The sequence below is a fragment of the Micropterus dolomieu genome, linkage group LG19, assembly GCF_021292245.1.
Source record: "Micropterus dolomieu isolate WLL.071019.BEF.003 ecotype Adirondacks linkage group LG19, ASM2129224v1, whole genome shotgun sequence".
Lineage (NCBI taxonomy): Eukaryota > Metazoa > Chordata > Actinopteri > Centrarchiformes > Centrarchidae > Micropterus > Micropterus dolomieu.
In genome coordinates this window covers 20,659,563-20,680,046 of record NC_060168.1, presented here as the reverse complement: position 1 = coordinate 20,680,046, position 20,484 = coordinate 20,659,563, and the positions used below count along the sequence as shown (strand labels likewise).

At 38.2% G+C, this 20,484-nt stretch overlaps 3 protein-coding genes across 4 annotated transcripts; all 3 read left to right on the top strand.

Annotated features, from left to right (window-relative positions):
* Positions 1-617: 617 nt before the first annotated feature.
* LOC123957286 lies at positions 618-6,007 on the top strand. Its single transcript, XM_046029981.1, has 15 exons — positions 618-626; positions 814-838; positions 1,088-1,297; positions 1,520-1,714; positions 2,087-2,181; positions 2,290-2,348; positions 3,024-3,078; positions 3,310-3,347; positions 3,525-3,667; positions 4,247-4,306; positions 4,497-4,580; positions 5,431-5,516; positions 5,600-5,670; positions 5,768-5,795; positions 5,981-6,007. Exons 1-15 carry the CDS (start codon positions 618-620, stop codon positions 6,005-6,007), a joined length of 1,185 nt encoding a protein of 394 aa, XP_045885937.1.
* Positions 6,008-7,849: 1,842 nt separating this feature from the next.
* Positions 7,850-15,320, top strand: LOC123958355 (adhesion G-protein coupled receptor G2-like). Of its 2 annotated transcripts, none has more exons than XM_046031682.1 (12): positions 7,850-8,047; positions 8,128-8,293; positions 9,054-9,206; positions 9,973-10,110; positions 10,206-10,251; positions 10,423-10,526; positions 10,740-10,861; positions 11,889-12,157; positions 12,839-12,944; positions 13,127-13,407; positions 13,751-13,852; positions 13,967-15,320. In XM_046031682.1, the coding sequence occupies exons 1-12, from the start codon at positions 7,854-7,856 to the stop codon at positions 14,113-14,115; spliced, it is 1,830 nt and encodes a 609-aa protein (XP_045887638.1). In that variant the 5' UTR covers positions 7,850-7,853; the 3' UTR covers positions 14,116-15,320. The 2 variants fall into 2 exon arrangements, with proteins under 2 accessions (XP_045887638.1, XP_045887637.1); XM_046031681.1 differs by having other exon boundaries at positions 11,844-12,157.
* Positions 15,321-15,466: 146 nt separating this feature from the next.
* vgll1 (vestigial like family member 1) lies at positions 15,467-19,565 on the top strand. The gene is made up of 4 exons (XM_046030805.1): positions 15,467-15,626; positions 16,475-16,671; positions 16,773-17,132; positions 18,615-19,565. Exons 2-4 carry the CDS (start codon positions 16,482-16,484, stop codon positions 18,650-18,652), a joined length of 588 nt encoding a protein of 195 aa, XP_045886761.1. The 5' UTR covers positions 15,467-15,626; positions 16,475-16,481; the 3' UTR covers positions 18,653-19,565.
* The last annotated feature ends 919 nt before the right edge of the window (positions 19,566-20,484 follow it).

The window sequence follows — 20,484 nt, the reverse complement described above, 5'->3', positions numbered from 1 at the left end:
TTTCAGCAGAAGGTTTATGTTTTTATGCCAAATCATGCCGTCTTCTGCTTTTAGCGGACCATTAATGTCAATTAAAATCATGTGACAATTTTCAGAAGCATCCATATCTGTGTAGAAGGAATTTAAAAATAAAATCTCATATAAAAACCCTAAATATAAAGCTTTATTTTGTCTTGTGACAAGATATATAGATAATGTCACAGTAGTGCATCTATGTCATTAACATCTTCACAGGGTTTGTGTGAAGTATTTATCACCCACCTGCAGTCTTTCTTTAAACGTTAAGCCTTGTTAAGATAATTGCACCTTTACGTTCACACTAAAACCAGGTGCATTCATACAGACCAAAGAGGATTTAGGCTATATGTGGTGATGTAATCCACTTTTGGGAAGGTTTCGTGAAGTCCTGGTTTTAACGTTATCGTGCTTGTTAGTTATGTTTATTGCCAGTGATTAATGAGTAACTCGGGGGAACTAAAGGTATAGGGCGTGGAGGTCTTCTTGTACAGAAATAAAGAGACACTTGCCAGAAGACTCGTGGCTCAGCCAGTTCCTCGTGTACTGGTATTGACTCCTCACAAATTAGCTTAAACTTCTGATTTTACCATTTCAAGGAGATGACCGGGGTAAGTCTCATTTAGTCACATAAAATAAGTTCATATTGATGATATTATTTCTTCAAGGTGAATACAAATGTTTATCTTTTTGTCACCTTACAGCAGATAACCGCTTGACTGCCGTCGGAAGCTGTGTTTTGCTGTCATGAAGTCCGTCAGAAGCCTCTCTTCTCTGACCATCTGTCTTTGTATACAGCTGTCAGTGTGTCTTCTGGGTCCAGGTAAGATTTCAGACTAATTCAGTTATTTTAAAGCTTCTGTACAAAATATCATATAGAGTAATAGCAACAAATGCAATAGGCCTATCTGAAATGTGTTTTATTGCCTTTTGGGACGCATTTGAGATCTGAACTCAAGGGAAAGAAACTGAGAATGACTGACTGTTTTGATGCTGTACTGTACATACAGTTTTCAACATCTTTATGGTTGATAAACTGTATCTTCATCTACATGTTCATGTGTTGTTTCAGCTGTCTCTGCCAGTACCAGCCTGTGGGGTAAGAAGCTACAGTTCATTGGTCGTCCATGTCTCTGGCAGCTACGACCAGATGCCGTGGTACCAGCCTTAGAGGAGCTGAGTGTATGCGTGCTATTACGCCTCCAATTTGCAACAGAATGGACAGGTTTTGTCTACAAAGCACCAGGGGGACGACAAATTGAACTGGGTCTTCAGGGCACAGGTGCACAGCTAGTAGTATGGCTGTTTGAAAAAGAACAGCGCTTAGAAAGGGAACTGAAATTGCAGGAATGGTACTCTATCTGTCTCACTTGGTCTGGCCGAACTCGGAGGCTTCGTATCTACATTAATGGAACCCATCTGCATGAGGCCTCTGTACATCACAACCAACCCCGGCAACTAGCCCAAAATGGCACTCTCACTCTGGGGGTGTCTCATTATGTAGACTCAAATGGTAAAGTGCAACCAGAGATGGGGAACAATCTGCTTGGTGAGATTGGTCTGTTCAGGGTATGGGCCAGAGAATGGAGCGCCGAGGAGCTGAGGGGGCAGAGCTGTGCAGATGGAGACGTAGTGAGCTGGGACCTGCGACAGTGGAAGTTTGACTGCCCTCCTGAGTATGACAACAACCTACATTGTGGTAAATACAGTATGATCTTTTTCTATTTATTGCCTTTCATTTTCACCCAGTTTGAGCTTTCTAGATTTAAAAAAGTATTACTCCCATGATTTCCTCACTTATTCTCATAACATGGCAATTTTCTGTGAGTGAGAGTTGAATGAGTTGACAGATAACATATTGTGCTGTTCAGCTGTCCAGATTTTTAAAAAATGAATCCCTCTCAAGGTTTCCTCATCTATTCACATAACAAGGCAATCTAGTAGATAATAGTTTCTGATGTACAGTTTTTGGTCAAAGAAAAGGTAAACCATTTATCCCTGGGTCCAACAGTAACTGGTTCATAAATATTGCGAATTTTAAAGCACTTGTTTTCTTGGCTTCATTTTCTAGCATGGTCACTCTACAAAATCAAAATGTGGACATTCATAGTTCAATCTATGAAGCGCAAAAATTCGCTGTCACTGGAGGAAGTTACAAGAAGCTGGGTATGAAAAATATATGAATATGTTAATGGATTTGGCAACCACTGAATTGAACACTCAGATTTGCCTATCAAATAACCTTTGTTTACCTTTGTTGTCATCTCTTATCAGTTGGAGAGCATTTTTCCTCGCAACATATCTGTCCATGACATCTTTGTGTCATCCCCAAGGTAATGCAACTTCACTCCTCTCAGCTGGCAGTGGTAGAGGAAGTATTCAGATACTTTACTTAAGTAAAAGTAGTCACACTGTGATTTAAAATACTTTCTTTAAAGTCCTTCTTCAGAAAACACACAGTAAGTGAATGTACTAATAAACGTACTTAAGTATTAATAGCAAAACATACTTAAAGTATCTGAAGTTAAAGTACTCAATGCAAAAAGATGGCCCCATTAGTATTTTAGATTACTGGATTATTATTACTGATGTACAACTAAATTTAACTATTTAATAAAGGATGATTACCTAATAATCTATAATAGTACATTATATTTTATAAATGTACAATATTTTTGAAAATTTCTCAATCTATGAAGTTACTAGTAACCAAAGCTGTCAAGTAAATGTAGTGGAGTAAAAAGTAGGCTACAATATTTTCTTTGAAATTGTTTAGGAGTAAATGGGAATACTCAAGTAAATACAAGAAGATCAAATAAGTACTTGAGTAAATGTACTTAGTTACTTTCCACCACTGTCAGCTTGTTTCTCATCAAGCTCTGTGTGTGTGTGTGTGTGTGTGTGTGTGTGTGTGTGTGTGTGCGCGCACGTGTGTGTTGGCAGTCAATGTGAACTGTAATCATGGTAGCAAGCCGGACAACATTCCTCTTATCTGTGTTCCTATACAGCCGTACCTGCCACATGCTTAATGATCCTGCCACTCTACATGTGCAACAACCTCAGGTACACCACTATTAGTCCTCAGTTTGCTTTTCCACAGAAAAGACCAACAATATCCTCAAAGACCAGCTGATTAGAGAACAGATGAAAGGTTTTTTTCTTTTTAGATTGAGACAGTTATTGAAATGAATGACGTATGTGCAGTGGCAAGGTGGCTGTGAATTATATTAAAAACAATCAGTTGAAAGTCTTACGACCTTTTAATAAAGAGATGAAAAAATTATGCTTTTTCAGGGGTCAAGAGCATTATCAAACTCCAGTCGTGAAAAGTGGTAAGATGAATTCAAAACCTACAAAAAACATAATGACATGAAAAAGATCATAATAAGTACAGTATAAATGAGAACTGCATGGCACAAGGTTCATGGGACAAGCCTGATATTCTCCAAACCTAGGTACAAAGCAATTCACATGTAGATTTAACCCGTGTCATTTTGATTAATCCAAAGTTTCAGCTGTGAAGTCTATGTGAACGTGAATCCTGCTGCTAATGTAGAAGTGGTTCAGGCGAACATCGCTGAGTTGCTGAGTTTGACCTTTTCCAACGACTTCATCAACTTGACAGTTAATAACATCAGCATACTGCCTGTGGGTACGTATGGTCTATACAGTACACTTCAGTCCTCTCACATGTAAAATTCACTCACTGTTGCGTTTTAGTGGATACCTGGAGTTAAAGATTACCCACACACTGATTTTTATTACCATAATCATTGTAGGATGTATGTTCGCGTCACATTAAGTTGACCTTTTTTATCTGAAGTCTATTTACGTAATTGTATGATATTTGTTCTGTTCTTGTATTTTATAGACACAAAGCAGGCTCTGGAAATGTTCACTTGAGGCATGAACATTAACATATCTATTAAAGTCATTCAATTCACCATACACTTTCACTGAAGTTCAGAAGTGGCTAAATTAATTGAAATGATGCTGGATTGATACACTAATGAAAATAGGGGAAAAAAGATTCACTAGAGCCAGAGAGCACACTTCTGTGTTGCTAAAAATACTAAATAGATGACTAGAAATGTGTGACTATTCATTCTAAGAAAATTTACATTTCCATAATTTCATTCCATTCACACATCATGCTGTTTATGATTAATTACTTCTTTGAATATTCCTCCTTTCTGCTTTTGTAATTCATAATTTATTTTGTTTGTTTCAGAGTTATTCCCTGCAGTGACAGAACCACCACCAACTTTCAGCACAGGTGGAACTACATCAGGTGAGCATGCAAGAAAAAATTAAACAACGGTTCTGGTGCTTTGCAGCAATATGGAGTCACGAAGCCTTCGACAAACTGGTTCAAAATGATAGTGGTAATTTAATTGTTTTTAATCAGGTGCAGCTCATTCTGTAAGACAATCATTTTGTGCTGTTATATCTTCTTGTAAATTATGTCATTTAATTCACAGAAACACATCCAACTCAAAGTCAGCCAGCTCAACCCACTAATGTGTCAACGACAGGAGAGCCTTTAGATGTCAACAAGACAGCTGGTCAGTTCACTAAAGAACTCAGATGAATCACTGTGTTTTCCCATCTTCTTTTTTTTGTTTCTCCTTCATATCAGTTCAGGTACTAATTGTCCTATAAGAGAAATATCTAACACTAGCAATAGACAATAAAAAGTCAACAAGAAAACTGAAGATATTAAAAGTGCTGGTAATGGTCCACGTGTTAAAAGCAAAGCAACAGCAACAATAAGAACACGGAGATGATAAAGTTCTAAGCTTTGTGGTAAACCAATAGGCAGTGTATTGTATACAATTAAGAGATAAATGAAAACTCTAACCAGTCTGGATTTGCTATGATGGATTTGGAATGATTTTACTATAGGTCCTTTCTGTCAGATCGGGTTCTATAATGGATATGTAAATAAGACGATCAGTGGTCTGTCAATATTTAGTTTAATCTTTATTGCATATTGCCTCAGTGTTCACATCAATTTCAATTTCAAGATCAATTTCTCGTCATTGTACAAAGGTAATTACACCTCTCCACATTCTCCACTGTTCTTTAACAAAAGTCTGAAAAGGCGGAATTAATTTCTTTCTGAAGTCAACTACCACATCTTTGGTTTTAGAAACGTTCATTCACAGAAAGTTATCAACACACCACTGAACAAGATCACTTACCACAGGCACATTAATGACTCATTTGCATTTCTGTTCATTTAAGAGTGTGTCTGTCCTACTACAGTTGGTGGTGAAGAGAATACACCTACATAGCCGTTTCTATAAAATTCTGCAGAACTTTATTCAGATTTTCTCTTTGAACGGTCAGAAAAGTGACAAAATATAGATGTGAAGAAAAGCTGCTGTGTTGTCTGTCTTTTCATTCCTGCAGTTAGACCAGATACATTCTTCAGAGTTAATATGACCTTGAGTGTGACTGGCAGCCCTACAAAACCCAATGAAATTATAGAGAAATGGGTAAGAGACTCACACAACTGCACTTGAAAGATGTCTTTCCTAAAAAAATATGTGTGCTCTGAGTTATCCTCTTCTGGGAAAAGGTGAAAGAACAGCTGGAGGTGAATGACACCATGGTTGTTCTGAATTTCATCATAAAGGAGAACTTTGGCAGGTGGGCCTTGAATTTATTTATTATTGCATACCTAGCATTTAAAAAGAATTGTCTTATGAAAACTCTGGTTGACTTATTCATTTGTAATATTTCATAGAAACATGGAGCCGTACAATGGACAGATGGTGAGTATGCACTGTATGTTAATAACTGGACAAGTTAGATGAAAAGAGAAGACAAATAGACATTTTTATTATTTTTACATATTTGTATTTGTGGTAATTGAAGTTTAATCCTAGGAATAATGTCTCATGCCACTACAGCAATTGATATTTACAATGCAACATATCTCTGATTTCCTTTCTTTTAGATTTTCTATGGCCAACAAAAACAGTAGGTGACAGATAAAACAAATAATGATGCTGACAGCTACATGCACTGCCTGCACTGTTTTGTACTGGAACTCAACTTAACTTGACTTGTATTTAATTCGGAATTTAATGTATTGAAGCACTGTGGTTCAAACCAATGTTGCTGTTACCACTAATTGTGTGTTTCATCAGCAGATATTACTGTACCTTCCATGTTCAGGAATACAGTATGAACAGTGTGGCAGAAATTGCTTCTTTTATTGAAGCTGCCTTGACATCAAAGTATGAAAATAACTCCATTACTATTAAAACAATGGATGTGGCGATCAAACACATAGGTACGCTGGACTTCCTGATACAAATAAAAAGAGAAAGATGTGTTGTGGAATAAGACCCTGCAACATGTACATATTTTTTTCAGTGCCAGAAAACTGTTTAGAAGAAACTACCTTCACAATCTATGGACAATATATTTGGCCTGAAGCGTTTCCACAGGTCAACCAAGACATGGGATGCAAAAAGCCAATATCAGAGAGAGCATACAGGCTTTGGTAAGACATTAACTTCTTTTAACCCAGAGGGTTTTTTATTTGACCAGAAACACGAGATGATGATTCAATTGTCTGATTTCAAGATTATGACATAAACACATGGCAATAATATGTCAAAACACTGAGTAAATCTTAAATAATATCATCATGCTGAACAAAATGATTTGAAGTTATACTGACTGACAGCTGAATATTGCATAGAGGCTTTCATAATAAAGAATGCATTGGTTTACAATTGAGACAAATTATAATATTCTGGGTCCTGAGTCATCTGACCCAACATTCGCCTCGTTTAAAAAATATGGGGAGGAAGTGGGGATTTACTTGTAAATGAGTCATCTGAGCCAACATTCATCGTGGTGAATAAAATAAAGAAAGTGGGGATTTTCTTGTATATTGCTCTATTTACTGGTACATGTTTATCTTTGTCGCAACAACCTGTTTCCATAGAGACAGCTCAGCAGGACAAGAAAATTCTCTCAATTACAATGTCCTGTTCCAACCAGTCCTCCCACTCTGCACGCACTCTCTGGTCACACAAATGTAATGCTGATAGATCCCTGCCAGCTGCAGCTCAGGCAAAAATCAATTTCCTATAAGTGAATTATTAATGCAATGAAGGGCTTCAATCTTTCTTACATCACCTCAGCCAATTTTTATATAAATATCACTGATGGGGCAATGACAGAGTAATATGGGTAATCAGTTTTATGGTCTCTTAATGAAACACTGCATTGGTGCTTATTAAGACTAAAGCCAGTTATCATCAGCAGTAGACAGGTGGCAGGTGGGCAGGTTTTATTTTTTTACCACCCTGTGACTGATACTGACAATGACCGTATTAGCTGAGGACCAAGCAAGATATACAATGTCTATTGTCAAGTATAGCTAGAACCCAACCAATCAGAAACAGACCAGAAAGAATATTTATTGTCTTCTGCCTCGTCATTTCTGTTTTTTCTTCAGTAAGTTAGACATTGCAACTGACACAACCAGCTGGGCTGATCCCGACATGACAGATTGCACTCCGCTTGTGACCATATCAGATCTTGACAACATCACCGTCACTACTGGTATGCAGATCAGTCACACACATAGTCTGATTAAGTCTGAGTCTGATTAATTTCCAATGCTTATATAAAAGAAATAATTGCAAATTCAGAAAAAGCCTTTGCCAAATCTCTTGAAATAAACCTTTCTTGTCTTGTTTATTCTTTATCCTTCCATCTAAATTAAACCACAACGCAAAAACATGGCAAAACACAACAAAAGGCATTAATGACTTTATTGATTTCTAGATAATGCTGCTGAGGTTGTGGACATGATTCAGGACCTTGTAGATGTTCAGTTAGGTAACAGTGCGGAGCTCTCTGTCTCCGAGCTGGATACAGTGGTGAAGAAGCTCAGTGAAGTGGTTGACGTCAGCCCCCTCAAACCTACTGTTGGTGCCAACATTGTCAACATTGTTGCCAATATCCTGCTTTCCAAAACTGATGTGACTCCAGTGGCTAACGTGTAAGTAGAGAGGGAAGTGGGTGTCTGGTTAATCTCAGAGAAATATAACTTTCTCGTTAATCTTTTGTCTTTGGAAAAAGTGTCCTTAATCTGACAGACAGAATTGGGGACAAAATGGACTTCCAAGGTGAGTCTGCTAGTCTAACAGCACCCTTGCTGGCTCTGTCCATGATCAACGTAGATCCAGATGAATTCAGTGGCCTCACCTTTAGTGTGACCTCCATTTCTTCAAACCTGAACCCAGAGGTGAGACACTTTAAATGCTATAATATGCAAAAGTGTACTTAGGAAGTGTTTTTGTGAACTGCAAAAGTGAGATATCCACAAGCAAAAGAAATGCCCTGTTTCAGTTTATTTCTTAACTCCACAACTGATTCCATCCGACTGCTAAAGAACAATTTATTTTGTGTTAATGTCCTTAAGCTCCCAGGAAAAGCAGGAAACTGTGTTAATAAACAAGACATTGTGGCCTCAAGCAGTCATGGCACATTAAGCTTTAATGAGAAAGTAAATAACAAGAACTGGTAGCCTGAGACACAGTTTTTAGCTTGACAGGTGATGAGTATTACTCCATGGAGTTGGGTACCAACAAAGCTAAGGATTGGACCAAAATGTAGACTAGCAGGCAGCAGGATGACTTCAGTAAAAATAACTTAAAGGCAGGAAACAGTCAGGCAGGTTCAGGTCCAGGATCAGGTGACAGAAGCTCAAAAGCAAAAACACAAGGCAAGAGAGCAACATAGCAACTAGGATGACCTGACAAAGAAATAAAGGAAGTGGACCAGTATATGTAGGGTGGCCAAAGAGATGATGAGATGAGATGGAAGTGGTGGGATCTGGAATAACGGGAAAAGTCTAAGGGCATTGGGTGGACAGGTAAAGAATAGTGCTGAAGGGGCCTTGAAAAGTGGAGATGTAGCTGAAGAGAAGGACAGAGAGGCGGACATTGTGACAGATTCACCCTGTAGCACTGTGATTCAGTGTTCAATGATTTTTTTTCTCTCAGATTTTTCTCAACCAGAGCTTTGTGAGTCAACCACTCCCTGACACAAATGCCACTATCTCTTTGCCCTCTACACTCCACAACTTTTTCCCTCCTGGAGAAAGAAATACAACTCGTGTCCAGTTTAATTTCTATGGAACACAAGACCTTTTTCAGGTACTTTCATTTAAATCCTCCCTTGTTACTATTTGTCATCTTGTTCTTTCCTTTTTTGTTTTGTTTGTTAAATGAAAGATACAGTCACGTGCTTAGCTTAGCATTAAGACAAGAAATGGGGCAATAGCTAGCTTGGCTCAGTCCAAAGGTAACAAAAACCTCGTATAGGCACCTCGCAATCTAACATGTAATATCTGGTTTGTTTAATCTGTAAAAAACTGTCAAAGGAACAGTATGTGGTTTCACAGAGGCTTATGCACTGGACTATTCAGAGGCTATGACATTGTGGTTCTCAGGTATGCACTGGACTATTGTTGTTTTTATGCTTGTTTTTGTAAAGATCAAACAAACAAGACATACAGTGTTAATTTGTGAGCTTTAGAGGATTTTGGACCAAACCAGGCTGCCTGTCTCCCCCTGTTTCCAGTCTTTGTGCTGGGTTGAGCTAACCAGCTGTTTATCAAACAGACATGTGAGTGGTATCAATCACGCCATCTGACTCCTGGCCAGAAAACAAATATGTGTATAGGCCTATTTCTCTATGTCCTTTCCTTTAAGAAACAACAACAAAATAAATGTAATACTGAAATAATTATATTTTCCAGTACTAAGAGATAAATAACTTAAATATGGCAAATCTGCTGTCTCTCAGTCTATGGCAAATTTTTATTGATCAATGACCTTAAGTAAACTTTGCTACTATCTACTTACTTATTGTGATTTTCAGTCCTGCATGTTAATGTGACAAACATTTTATTTTCAACAGGATCCACACATAACCAGTGTAACACAGAGCAGCTGGACCTTGAATTCCTATATAGTTTCTGCCAGCATCAATCACAGCCATGTGAGCAACCTAAAGGATCGAGTGGCGGTGACTCTCGGCCATCAAACACCCAAACAGGTGAGAAATGATACTTTTAAGTCAATCAGTAAGAATAAGGGTTTTGTATTTGACTCAAAACACATCATCACTTCGCTGTTTGTTTTCTTTTACAGCCAGAAGACAAGGTGCAGTGCATGTTCTGGGATTTCCAGAAAAACAGTGAGTTGGTCATTAATTATAGTATTTTACATTTTGTTTTAGATGATAACTGAGCCTCATAGTACTTTTTAGGAACCCGTGACATCAATAAATGTCACTAAACGCAGGAAGTTGTGTGTCTGTTGATAAGCAGCTTTAATCAAATGTTATGTGTGTTTGTGTGTGTGTCAGGTGGGCAGGGTGGTTGGAACAGCAGCGGTTGTGAAACCCAGAGTATTTCTTCTTATCAGACCAGCTGTCTCTGTGATCACCTCACACATTTTGCTGTGCTCCTGGTGAGTCATTGCTCTGCTTTTTATAAATTATACTAGGGAACAAACACAAGCACCAACATACTGTGTGCAATATGGCCAGCTGCTGACTGCTTGCATATTTATGCAACACTGATGCTGAAGCCACACTACCATTTGGAAATGTTAAATGCTACGCTTACTGGCTTTAAATATAAGTAAATAATATATTTATTTATGTTATATATTCTGTTTCAGGATGTATCCCGAGCCCCAATCAGTGAAGCTGACAGTCAGATCCTGACAGTGATCTCATATCTTGGTTGTGGTATATCCTCCATCTTTCTGGGCATCACTCTGCTCACATACCTTGCTTTTGAGTGAGTCACTTGGAATAGCACTAACATATTTAACAGAATTTACCAGGTTTATATTGTAAAAACCATATTTGCTGCAATAACCAACTAGAATCTAGCTGGTTATTGCCGCATATTTGGTCCTAGGTCCTATAAGCAAGAGATTGCACATTAGCTGCAGTGTTGCTTCATAGAAGGTTGTGTTATTAAATTTAAAATGACCTTTGAAATTGTAGTTACATTTATTCATTTAGCCGACACTTTTATCCAAAGCGACTTAAAATTGCTATACATACAATATATATATATGAGGTCGAACGCCTCTGGAGCAACTAGGAGTTAAGTGTCTTGCTCAGGGACACATTGGTGGATGGGTGGATTGAACACTGTGGTGTGACATGTCTCACACCAAAGGCATAGTCTTATCCATTGCGCCGTCACCAATCCCAGTTAGCCAAAACAATCCAAACTCAAGGTCTGCTTACCAGTTTTTCAAGATGGGTTTAGCAAAAGTGGTCTGACAAAGTGGGACACTGACCTACAACGGATTTTAAAGAAAAGTCAAACCTTTAATAGTTGGCCAACTTCTGGTCCACTTCATGAGCTTGTTCACTTTCCCCTGAACACATGCCAGTCTTTTTTTGACTCACAGCCACCCCCACAATAACCGAGTAGTGTGGCAAGATTTTAGAATAACATATTTTGCTGGTTCCTAATGGCAAAACAGGCAATGCATTGTTAAATGCTCCACTTTTGTTGAACCCACATTATCATACGGTTGAAACCTCGAAATAAATATGACACTCAACACAAAAAAGGCTATACTACTAAGTAGACAGTGAGTAAGAATTGCTTTGTCACCAAAACACTAAATGTTTTGTTTGCATTTTAGGATTTCTTAATTATCAGTCAAATACTGTGCATAATGGTGATTATGTCTAAGAAAAGCAAATTCTGCCTTTTTGCACATCACCAGGAAATCCAGAGGCCGCTAACAACATTTCAGACTTTTCATTTATCTTTCTGTTCCTGTCACTCTCGTGCATTTTAGGAAGCTGCGTAGAGACTATCCATCTAAGATACTCATCAACCTGTCAGCTGCCTTGCTGGGGTTGAGCATGCTATTTCTTCTAGACTCCTGGCTCTCATCCTTCTCCAACTACGGTCTGTGCATTACCACTGCTGCAATGCTGCACTACTTCCTGCTGGCTTCTTTCACATGGATGGGCCTGGAGGCTGTGCATATGTACCTCGCTCTGGTCAAGGTCTTCAACATCTACATTCCTTCCTACATCCTCAAGTTCAGTGCTGTGGGATGGGGTAAGACAGAACTTTTGGCGGTCCTCACTGTAATAAAGTGCATGCTTTGATTGACTGATTGGGTTCAGGAATGGATTTGGATTGGTTGTGGTCGTGCAGCGGGGGGACGAGCTAATTTCATCCTGGAGAGAACAATGTACTACTTACAGGGAAAATAGGAATTTCCTTGAAACGTATAGATGTATATATATACATATATTTAGTCATAGCTCATCTATCAATACAGACTTTATTAACCATGTATGTTGAACTGTATCCTTGCCTATAGACAAATTTGACATTTATGCATGTTAAGTTGACCTACTGTGCTCCGACCGCAAGACTCTTACATTAAGCTAGCAATTGATTTGAATGTCATTAAGTAGTACATATAGAACAAATGTCTCTAGTTTATCTATAATTAGTACTTTCTAGGAGACTTACTGGAGAATTAATGATCCATAAAATAAAGCATTACAGCAAAGTTAGCCATGATCCATGGGTTGCGCATGGACCTTTGGAGTATGGGGAAATCAGCTATTTAAAGTAAACACAATCATTCTTTTAATTTTACTTAAAGCTTAGAAAGTTCACTTCAAGACTATTTATAAGAATAAGAATATTTTTGGGAAGCTGTATTTTTTTTTCTTGTCACACTTTGTGAGTGAGCAGAATAAAGTAGTATTTTTTGTGTTCTCACAGGTATTCCTCTGGTCATAGTCAGCATGGTGCTGGTCATAGATAAAGATGCCTACGGTAGCGCGGCGACTGAAGAGGCTTCAGGGGGGCTTCAGTCCACTGACCAATTGTACGTACAAGCTGTAGTTGAAACCACAACGAATCTTCTCTCTCTATTTTGAGTGATAAGAATTGTGAGATTAGGTCATACAGTGTGAGGCCGTGATCAAATTGATAAAATTATGAATTTATTGCAGAAATTGAGAAAATAAATGTAAATTACACAATGACCAACCGTCTCCCTCCCTCCAGCTGCTGGCTGCAGAATGATGTCTTTTTCTACATGACGGTGGTGGCGTTTGTTCTACTGGTCATGTTGTGCAACATCTCTGTGTTCATCATGGTTCTGATCCAGATAAGACAGATGAAGGCCAATAAGTCATCAACAAACAACCGCAGCTCTCTGCATGACTTGAGGGCAGTGGCCAGTCTCACTGTCCTGTTAGGCCTGACGTGGGGAATGGGCTTTTTTTCATTTGGGCCGGCCAGAATGGTCCTCATGTACCTGTTCTCCATCTTCAACACTTTGCAGGGTAAATATGAGCTAGAGCTGGTGTTCACTTAGTTACAGAACAGTGAGTCATTTTCAATATATATGTAATTCTGTTAGTGTTTATGTGATTTTAGCAACATGTCCAGACCCAGCATGTGTGCTAATATTGCATTTTTCTTCCAAATTGTTCACAATTGTCTTATTTGGACATTTACCACCATTCATTTTAACAGTTTATCTTGGTTTTAAAATGATTTCATTACCTCACAAAGAAACATTTAGCATGTAACAAAGACAAAAACTGCTATGTCTATACCATATTGTTGTATTACAACATTTTAGGTGACAGGAGTGTGTCTACTATCTCTGCTCTTTTGTCCTAGGGTTCTTTGTTTTTCTGTTTCACTGCTTAATGAAGGAAAATGTGAGGAAACAGTGGAGAATCCACTTGTGCTGCGGACGTTTCAGACTCAGCAATTACTCAGGTAGCTATTGTAAAGCAAAGAAATGCTTGTGGATGTGTGGATGTAAGATAGTTAAGGGGAAGGATATCAGGGTGGACAATCCATTGATTTCTCTTTCTTTTCCGCTGTGTCCAGATTGGAGCCGCTCCGTGACAGTGGGTGGTCACCAAAAAAAGAACAATCTTGTTAACTCTGAGTCTGTCGCTTCTGACAACACCTCCACCCTCAGGAAGATCTCGGACTCCTCTACAGGATCAGCACCAAACCACCACCAGGGGGCATGAGCGGGCCTCAGTATGCACTATTCTGTATGGCTTTCCCTGTCAAGGTCCATTGTTCAATCACAAACACTTTTGGCAAAAAATAGAAGGTGATTTTATATTTCCATATGTAATCCTTGGTTTGCTCTGATCCTAAAGTGTAAGTGTTAAAGTGAAGATTGCTTCTGTGTGAAGATTTCAACCCATCAAAAGCTGTCGATGACTGTAAACTAAAGTAAGACTTTGATCACATTGCACTGACTGAGAACCCATAATACATAGCAGAGGAGTGGACTCGATTCTCATGACTTGGACTTGAGTCATAAATCTGATGACTTGCAACTTTTGGACTATAACACCAATGACTCGAGGCTTCACTTGAGCCCTTTGACTTTTTTTTATTTGATATCTTCCTCAAGCCTTAAGATTAAAAAGTCTATTATTTAAAAAGTGCTCCACAAATCAATAATTTCCCCTGCATTTCATGAAACCACTAAATACAACAAGACAGGAAAGAAACATGCAAAATTCATTCTGCTGTGTGTGTGTTATATGCTAGTTAGATTCTAGCCTTCAGCCTTTGTTGCATTTATTTCTCCCTCTCTTCCCTTTTTCCTTTCTCCCTCTTACTGTCTCTATCCAATAAAGGCAACCCCCCCACCCCCACCCCTCTATAGTGATACATGCTATGAAAGTATCAATACAATGTCTTTTATGATTAAGTTCAGTTGCACTTGTTTTAACAAACTTGTTTTAACAAATAATTAGACATTTTAGAAAGTATTCGTTATTTGTGCAAATGTAACATATTATTACCCTTGTTTAATTTGGTGAAGAGCACATTATGACTTGTTAAGGACTCGAAACTCAAAGTTTAGGACTTGGGACTTGACTTGGGACTTGCCTGTCTGTAATTATCACATTAAGCATGAAAGCCAGATGATGCACCAATAGAAATAAATACAGTCTAACATTAAAGTATTGCAATAGGAACAAATACTACAAGTCATCCACAGAACCCGTAAAGGCCTTGGGTTCTTCAGATACTGAGGTCCATTGAACATGTTAATGAGGTTTAACATTATTTTGAAATAAACACGATGTTTCATTTTTAAAAATCCAATATGAATTGTAGCCTCACTGGCTGGACAATCACCTTAAAACTGCTGCTGTAAGGCTTGACAGTGTGACTAAGGAATGTTTTAATAAAGTGCCGTTGAGATTCTGGAGGAACTGGCTGGATGACATTGTGTTCATAGCTGTCTACATTCATGAAGCAGCACACACCCTTACAGTCTAAGACATCAAGTAACTTTGGAAGCTCAGTGAGCATGTTTTGTCTCTAGAGAGGAGGAAGAAAGAAAAGAAACCTGAAGCTGCTTCCTCAAAACTAACGACTCTGATGTTTAAACTCAAGCCAAGTGACATTTTTTCCAATATTTTTGGATACTGCTCATGTAGGCGAACACATCAGCTTTGATCAAGCAGTCAATGCAAGGACGTCCTCCCTAATTTCTGGTCAATCAACAGGTCAGGTAAGAGAAGCAAATTACTTCAAATGTAACTGACACAATGGTTTGGTTCTTTATTTACAACAGGGTAAGCGTTCATTTTTACTTATATGCATTATGGAAGAGATTAATCTGATAATTTTAACTTTATTTCTTCATACAGTTTTTATCTTCAGTGTCTGACATTACGTTTTGGAAAATAGGACACATTGTTGGCCTCGGATTTAAACATCTTGCAGTGTAAACCCCCAAAACATGTTCATACTAGACACAGTTTCTGAGCCATGAAACTGACCAAAATGAAATGTGTGCTTTACACTCTTACTGTTTCGGTTTGCGGAAAAAATGTGCGTATATTTTATGGGAAACTACTAATAAGTAGCTTCAAAAACATGCCAGCATTCCATGACGTGAGTCATCTGGGGCAAGATAAGTTTAAATATCTTCTGATAAATAGGAATCTACTCTACTGAAGAAGAATTTAGTTTTAATTTGCCTTTGCAACGGTAATGAGTTAAAACGAACAGGGTTGCTAACAAAATCCTTCAGGTAAAATAATGTAAAGTATGTGAAAAGTGAAATTAAAAACAGCAATAATAATAAGGGTTATAATGATCAATGGCATGCAAGAGAAATATGTTTTGAGGGGTTTTAGAGAAATAAAAACCTTTTCATCACTGTATGCAAGTGAATAAAATGTGGAGTGATACGGATTACTGATTAAACTGTTATATTGTGTTTAAAAACAGCAAAAATATCAAATCTGGTGTTGCATGAATCTTGAGGTGAAATACAAGATTGTAAATCATGATTAATTACATGATGTCTATATGGAGCATTTTCTGATGACCATGTTTCTTCTCTGTTGTCAGTTGACCCATGGAGGACAGAACAGACAGTCCGATGGCTGTGAAGGTGGAGGAGCATTCTCGGTGTGTCATCCTGACTTACTTCCATGGGGACACCAACAGCATGGTGGATGCTCACTTCAACCGTGCACTCAGCACAGTCTGCAAGACCAAGGCCCCAGCAGTGAAGACAAAGAAAACCCGTAAAACTGTTAAACTGGGTAAGCACACAAAATCAACAGTGTATGATCTACCTGACTACACACGGTACAATAAATCCCTTTCATCCTCGTTACATGGCTTCTTTCTTTGTCCTCTGCAGAGGAAACTAGTCCCTGCAAGGGGAGTGCTGTTGACTCTTTCTCAGAGTCACAGGTCCCTCCTGTAGCAGGACGTCTCCTGCCCTTCAGTCCTCCAGACGACGCTCCCGGCTCATGGCACTCGTTCACTTCCAGGGCAGGAGAGGGCCCGGGATTGCAACCCATCACTTACTCCCTGTCCCCAGAAGGGTTGAGTCTTACTGGACAGCAGTATGCCACATCCCTGCTCAACCTATTGCATAATGACCGTGGTGAGATGGTACCCAGTATGGCCTCCACCTCCAAGCCAGAACTGCTTCCCAGCTGGAAGATGCCACAAGGATTTAGAGAGTCCGTGGACCCTGCTGTAGGCTATGAATCTGGTAGGCCTTCAACTGCTATATAAAAAAATGTCTTCCAAACAATAAAATTAAAATCAGTATCTAAAGATGAGCTTCTAGACATTTGTGTATCTGCATACTGACTACCTCCTCAATATTATTTTCCTGGTTTAAGGGGAGTTAAGTTATTAGCCATGGGAAGGACTACACGACTTGCTAAAACACTTTGTGTCTGTTGTGGCCATGTAGTAGCTTTTCCAAAATAACTCCTGGTGATGTCATTGTGGTTATTTCGGCTTGAACTTGAGAGTTCAAATTGTTTATAAAAAGCCTGAGTAAGAAACAGGAGGGTGTGGAGTCTCAAAGCCATAGGCATTTACCAGGCATGCAGGGTCAAACAAAAACATGTATTGAGTTGCATTATGGGAAATGTAGGTTAGTAGGTTTTGGGTCACATACTAGGGACTTAAAAGTAAAAATATCTCGACATCTGCTGCATCAATTTTGACCATTGTTTTATATAAGTATTCCCATACTTAGTGGAAAAGCAACACTCATTTGATGGAGTACCCTTTTATATCCGCTATGTGTTGACTTATAAAATAATCCCCCAACTTAAAGGGTGAAAGTAAATTCCTGGAAAACTGCTAGAATGCTTAATCAGTTGCTAAACCTATAACAACATTACGTCCCCATTATATATGTACAGTATATGTTTTTTGTTAAACATGTGGTTATCGTTGTCAAACTGTCCAGTTTGGTTAGGCATAGGCAGCAAAGCTACTTGGTTAGGTTTAGGAAAAGATCATGGTTTGTGTTCAAATAAGTACGTAACTCTTGACTTTTGGTTTCACACGGGACACAAAGCTCAGTCTTCTGGGTAAAGCTCTGTGTTTGTCTGGCCCAACCATCCACTATGACCACCTCATTATATGGACTTTCTGGCACTTATTATGTATTATGTCTCCTGACTTCCTAAAGGCTTTCTGGCAGCCCGCTGTGTCTCATACAGACATTAAAGATTACCTTGTGGGTCTGTATGAGATGCCAAGGGGCACTTGATGACCTGGGAATGAGACCATGGTGGCATCAGATACCCAACAAGTACCAACTGAGTTGTAACTGGAAAGCATTAACAACAAGTCCATGTGATCTAAAAACTTAACTCAAAATAACATAATTATGTGCTATTCATAAAGTACCACTTCTTTACTGTGAAGCACTTTGTGATCCCTCTTTGTCTGTGAAAGGTGTCATAAATAAACTTTAGTGACTATCTAATTGCACTTTTCATGTAGAGCAGGTCTAGATCGTACTCTATGTAATATTATTTACAGAGACCCAACAAGTCCCGCCATGAACAAGCACGTGACAACAGTGCTACCTTTTAACAGGCAGAAATCCTGAGCAGAACCAATGTCTGGGTGGTTGGCCAACTGCCTTGACTGGTTGGGTTAAAAGAGAAAGATGTACATCCATTAGTGCTGCTTAGAAATCATTAATCTTTTGCCTCCTCTCTGTCAGGACGGCGTCTGGACAAGAAGGACTTGTACTGGTATTGAAGAGAGCGAGCGACTTCACCAGCAAACACAGCTTCAACTACACCGCATTCCTGTGGCTTTGAAAAGCCACCTTGCTTTCTGTATACTCCAGTAGATGTTAGATGTTTTCCCGTCAAACAGGCCTCTGAGTGTGATCTGACAACACACAGAAGAAACAGCAGCTCTTCCATTCCCCTCCCCGCTCACTCCATTTGTCAGTGAAATGACTTCAGCAACCACAGCATGTACCAACTGGAACAACCTTTCTCGAAGGGAACACTCTGACAAACCTGTTCTTCAACTCTTGTCACTCCTCTTGTAGATCTCAGAGCACTATATATGTTGTTGCTCCCTTTGTGGTTGAGGTGAATGAAGGGCATTTTCTTGTGCCCTTTTCAGCCACTTCTCTTAGTGGGCCTATGCCAGTAAATAGACCAGTATTAAATGTGAACATTGTGAGCCTCTTGAGTGTATAAATACATGTTAATAGCTGTCTACAGTTCACCTAGATGCATTTTTACCAGCTATGAGAATATTTTATATATCCAAATGAACAAAAAAATGAAGGACTGTGATGTTATGTTAATGACTTGTTTTCTGTAATTTTAAACTTACAGCCATCTTCGAAGTTTGTACAAAAAATGAATGTGAGCAGATACAACCATCACTCAAAGTTGAACACAAATAGCTAGTTAATATATTCATAATGTGAAATATCTCTAAAGTAAAAAAATATCAAAAACTATACCGGCTTTGTAAAGTAATGGGCATCATGAGCATGAGTATGATGATGTACTGTACAAGATGTTTGATATACAAATACATAAAGACATGTGATCACTGGTGGAAAGTACTTTACTCAAGTATTGAACTTAAGTAAAATTTTTACATACTTGCACTTTCCTTGTGTATTTTCATATTATGCAACTTTATATTTCCGCTCTACTACATTTCAGAGGGAAATATTGTACGTTTTACTCCAATACATGTATCTGAGAGCTATATTTAGGCCTACTATTGACGTTTCACATTAACATTTATGATCAATTTAATATGGTGCAGTATTATAGATTAAACTACTACTAATAATATTAAGTAATTAAAAAAGCTTTACATTGCTTAAGTACAACATTAAATGACCCTACTGCTTACATGTTAATGTATCAATACTGATCCAAAAATGTAATAATATAATGCTGACAAGGGAAATTCTGTATAAAAATCTAATTTCATTTTTGATACTTTAAGTACATTTTGTTGCTAATACTTCTGTACTTTTACTGAAGTAAGATTTTGAATGCAGGACTGTTTATTTGTACTTGTTTTTATAGTTTGGTATTGCTACTTTTACTTAAGTAAATCATTTGGATACTTCCACCTCTACATAATGATTTATCTTTAAATTTAGTTATTGAAATTGTGGAAGCCCGTGGTTCTCAATATTGAATAAATAAATGAGACCTCATGAAATGAATAATCACATGCATAAATAAATTTACTGAACAGTTACTAAATGCTTTGGTCTCAATGAACAGACAGCCAATCATATACTGTCTCTGCTAGGTTTGTCTTGATTGACAGACAGAGACTTGATGACAAAAAATGGCATTTATGAAATAAAACGTTCTTTGGGGAAAATGGCTGCAATGTCATGGTTACATTATATTGTTTGTCTGGATTTATTCCTGTAAGTGCTTTAATCATGCCCTACGGATTAGTTCAATGTTGATCATGTTGGATATAATTTTATTTATACAGTAGCCAATATTATCCCCTCAAAGTCACCATCCAGGAACAAATGTACTTTGTATGTTATTTTGTGGTCCAATAGAGATCTGCTGCTGTTGGAAATC